Source organism: Piliocolobus tephrosceles, chromosome 1 (assembly GCF_002776525.5).
Source record: "Piliocolobus tephrosceles isolate RC106 chromosome 1, ASM277652v3, whole genome shotgun sequence".
Lineage (NCBI taxonomy): Eukaryota > Metazoa > Chordata > Mammalia > Primates > Cercopithecidae > Piliocolobus > Piliocolobus tephrosceles.
In genome coordinates, this window is record NC_045434.1 from 220,226,448 (window position 1) to 220,228,819 (window position 2,372).

The window sequence follows — 2,372 nt, forward strand, 5'->3', positions numbered from 1 at the left end:
TCCCTGCGCGCCAGCGTCCTGCGCAACCGCAGCGTCCTCCTGCAGTGGCGCCTGGCCCCGGCCGCCGCGCGCCGCGTGCGCGCCTTCGCGCTCAACTGCTCGTGGCGCGGCGCCTACACGCGCTTCCCGTGCGAGCGCGTGCTCCTCGGGGCCTCCTGCCGCGACTACCTGCTGCCCGACGTGCACGACGGCGTCCTCTACCGCCTGTGCCTGCAGCCGCTGCCGCTGCGCGCTGGGCCCGCCGCCGCCGCGCCAGAGCCCCCCGAGCCCGCCGAGTGCGTGGAGTTCACCGCCGAGCCGGCCGGCATGCAGGACATCGTGGTGGCCATGACGGCGGTGGGCGGCTCCATCTGCGTCATGCTGGTGGTCATCTGCCTGCTGGTGGCCTACATCACCGAGAACCTCATGCGCCCGGCCCTCGCGCGCCCCGGCCTGCGCAGACACCCCTGAAGCGCGAGGCCGCCCGCCCACCTGGGCGCCGCCTGCCCGAGGGCGCCTGAGCTCCCAGGTCCTCCGCCCGCTCTCCTCTCCTCATTCCTGCTGCTTCCTTAAGATCCCCGCGGAGGAGGACCTGCCGGCGACGGCTACGGCACCTTGGCATCGTCACATGCCCTTCCCAGCCGGGCGTCAGACTCCCAGACTCTGGCTCCGGATTGGCCCCTGGGCCTGCGCTGCTGTGCTGGCAGCATCCAGGGCTCTCCCCGCTCACCACAGGCCTTCATAGAGCCGGCCAGGGCATGGAGCCCCTTCCAGCAAGAGCCATGGGCACTCCGGATCACCCCGCACCTCCATCCTGTGCCAAATTGTCCCAGATAGACCGTCGCCCTTGCTAGGTCACTGTGCTTTGCAGGCCTGGGACGCAGCTCTCCAAGCCTGTCCTACCCCGCCCCACCCCACTGGGCTTAGGTTAGCTTCGTGCCTTAGTATCTCGGGCCCACTGCAGGAGCCAACACCCCCTGCTGTTCAGGGGCGTCTGTGGCCCTAAGATTGGCCGGCCCCTCCATGCATCTGGCCAGCGTCCCGTTGGAGACACCCCCACCTTCAAGAGCTGCAGAAGCATGAGGTGAGGGCCTGCAGTGCTCTGTACCGTTTAGGGTGTTGGACCAGCCGGGAGCCATAACATGGCAGGCCTGGCCCAGCGGCCAGGTTGAGTGTTCTCAGACCCGGGGCGGTTGGTGGTTCTCCAGGGCCGGGTACCCCTTTGGTGTGTGCGGCCTCTGACTAGGACTTCCTGTGGAAATGGGGGCAGATGGTGGCCATCACCGCTGGCTCCCACGGCAGAAGCTTAGATACCAGCCTTGAGCAGTCCGACTTTCCACCACGGCCTGAATCCCAAGCCTCAGCCAACCCAGGGGACCTCAGCAGCGACAGTGTGACTGACAGCACCACCCCTAGCGTTTGCATGCCCAGGGTTCCAGAGCCAGGATCTGGCCCGGCAGTGCCACCCGCCATGGAAGAAAAGCTGACCCTGCCCTGCTGCAGACCTGGGCCTTGGGCTAAGGTTGCTTTCTGTGATGGCTGCCTGGTGACATTGGACACTAGGAGGGGTATGGCACTGCCCTCCCCTCCTGGAGCCCCTGGCACTGACCTCCTGGACTTGACCTGACTCCTGGTCACTGGCCAAACACCCACCTTCATCCCAGCCACCCCAGGCCCTGGCTGGTGCCCCATGACACCTGCAGCCCACCTCTGTGTCTTTGCTCCACCCACCCCTGCGTGGCGCTGGTCAGGCGCAAACCTGGCGCCAATGTCTAAATGTCCATCCTCAGATCAACAGTGCTGTCTGTGTGTTATTTGGGAGGTGGGAGGGAAGAAAAAGGTGGATTCCTCTTCTCCCCAGCTGCCCTAGGACCCTTGGGTATTGGCCGGTGGCTGGCCCTGAACCCTCTCCTGGCCCGGGTGGCATTGGCCCTGGGTGGTGTTGGCACTGGCAGCGTGTGCGGCACACTGCCTTACATTTCCTGCCAGGACAGGCAGGGTGCCCAGTGCTTGTCTCTGCGCCTCTTGTCGTGGGCCAGCTGTGTTGGTGGGGGATGGGGGAGGCAGTACCTGCCGCGCTTAGAAATAACTCATTCCCACAGCTACCCACTTGAGCTGTGACGGCCACAATTAGGCTGCTCCAGAGGGGCTCCCCACCCTGTCTGGACCTCCCTGTGCAGAGCTAGAGCTGGGGTGGGAACGGTGGACAGAGGACAGTCTGGGGCTCCTGTGTGTATCCTGTGCTGAGTGCCACCCTCCCTCCCCCACAGCGTCTTCCAGGCTGTCCTTGAGGCACCTGCAGCCAGTGGTGACCCTGAGGAAGCAAAAACAGGCGGGGACGGGGGGAGCCCAGCTCTGAGGAGTGACTCATCCCCAGAGTGGGTGTGCAGCGA

General features: G+C 65.6%; 1 protein-coding gene across 1 annotated transcript; it reads left to right on the top strand.

Annotated features, from left to right (window-relative positions):
- Positions 1-1,777, top strand: FNDC10 (fibronectin type III domain containing 10; the record flags this gene model as incomplete). The annotated part of the gene is made up of 1 exon (XM_023215089.2): positions 1-1,777. A coding segment is annotated over one exon (450 nt), but the record flags the coding sequence as incomplete, so codon positions are not given.
- Positions 1,778-2,372: the final 595 nt, after the last annotated feature.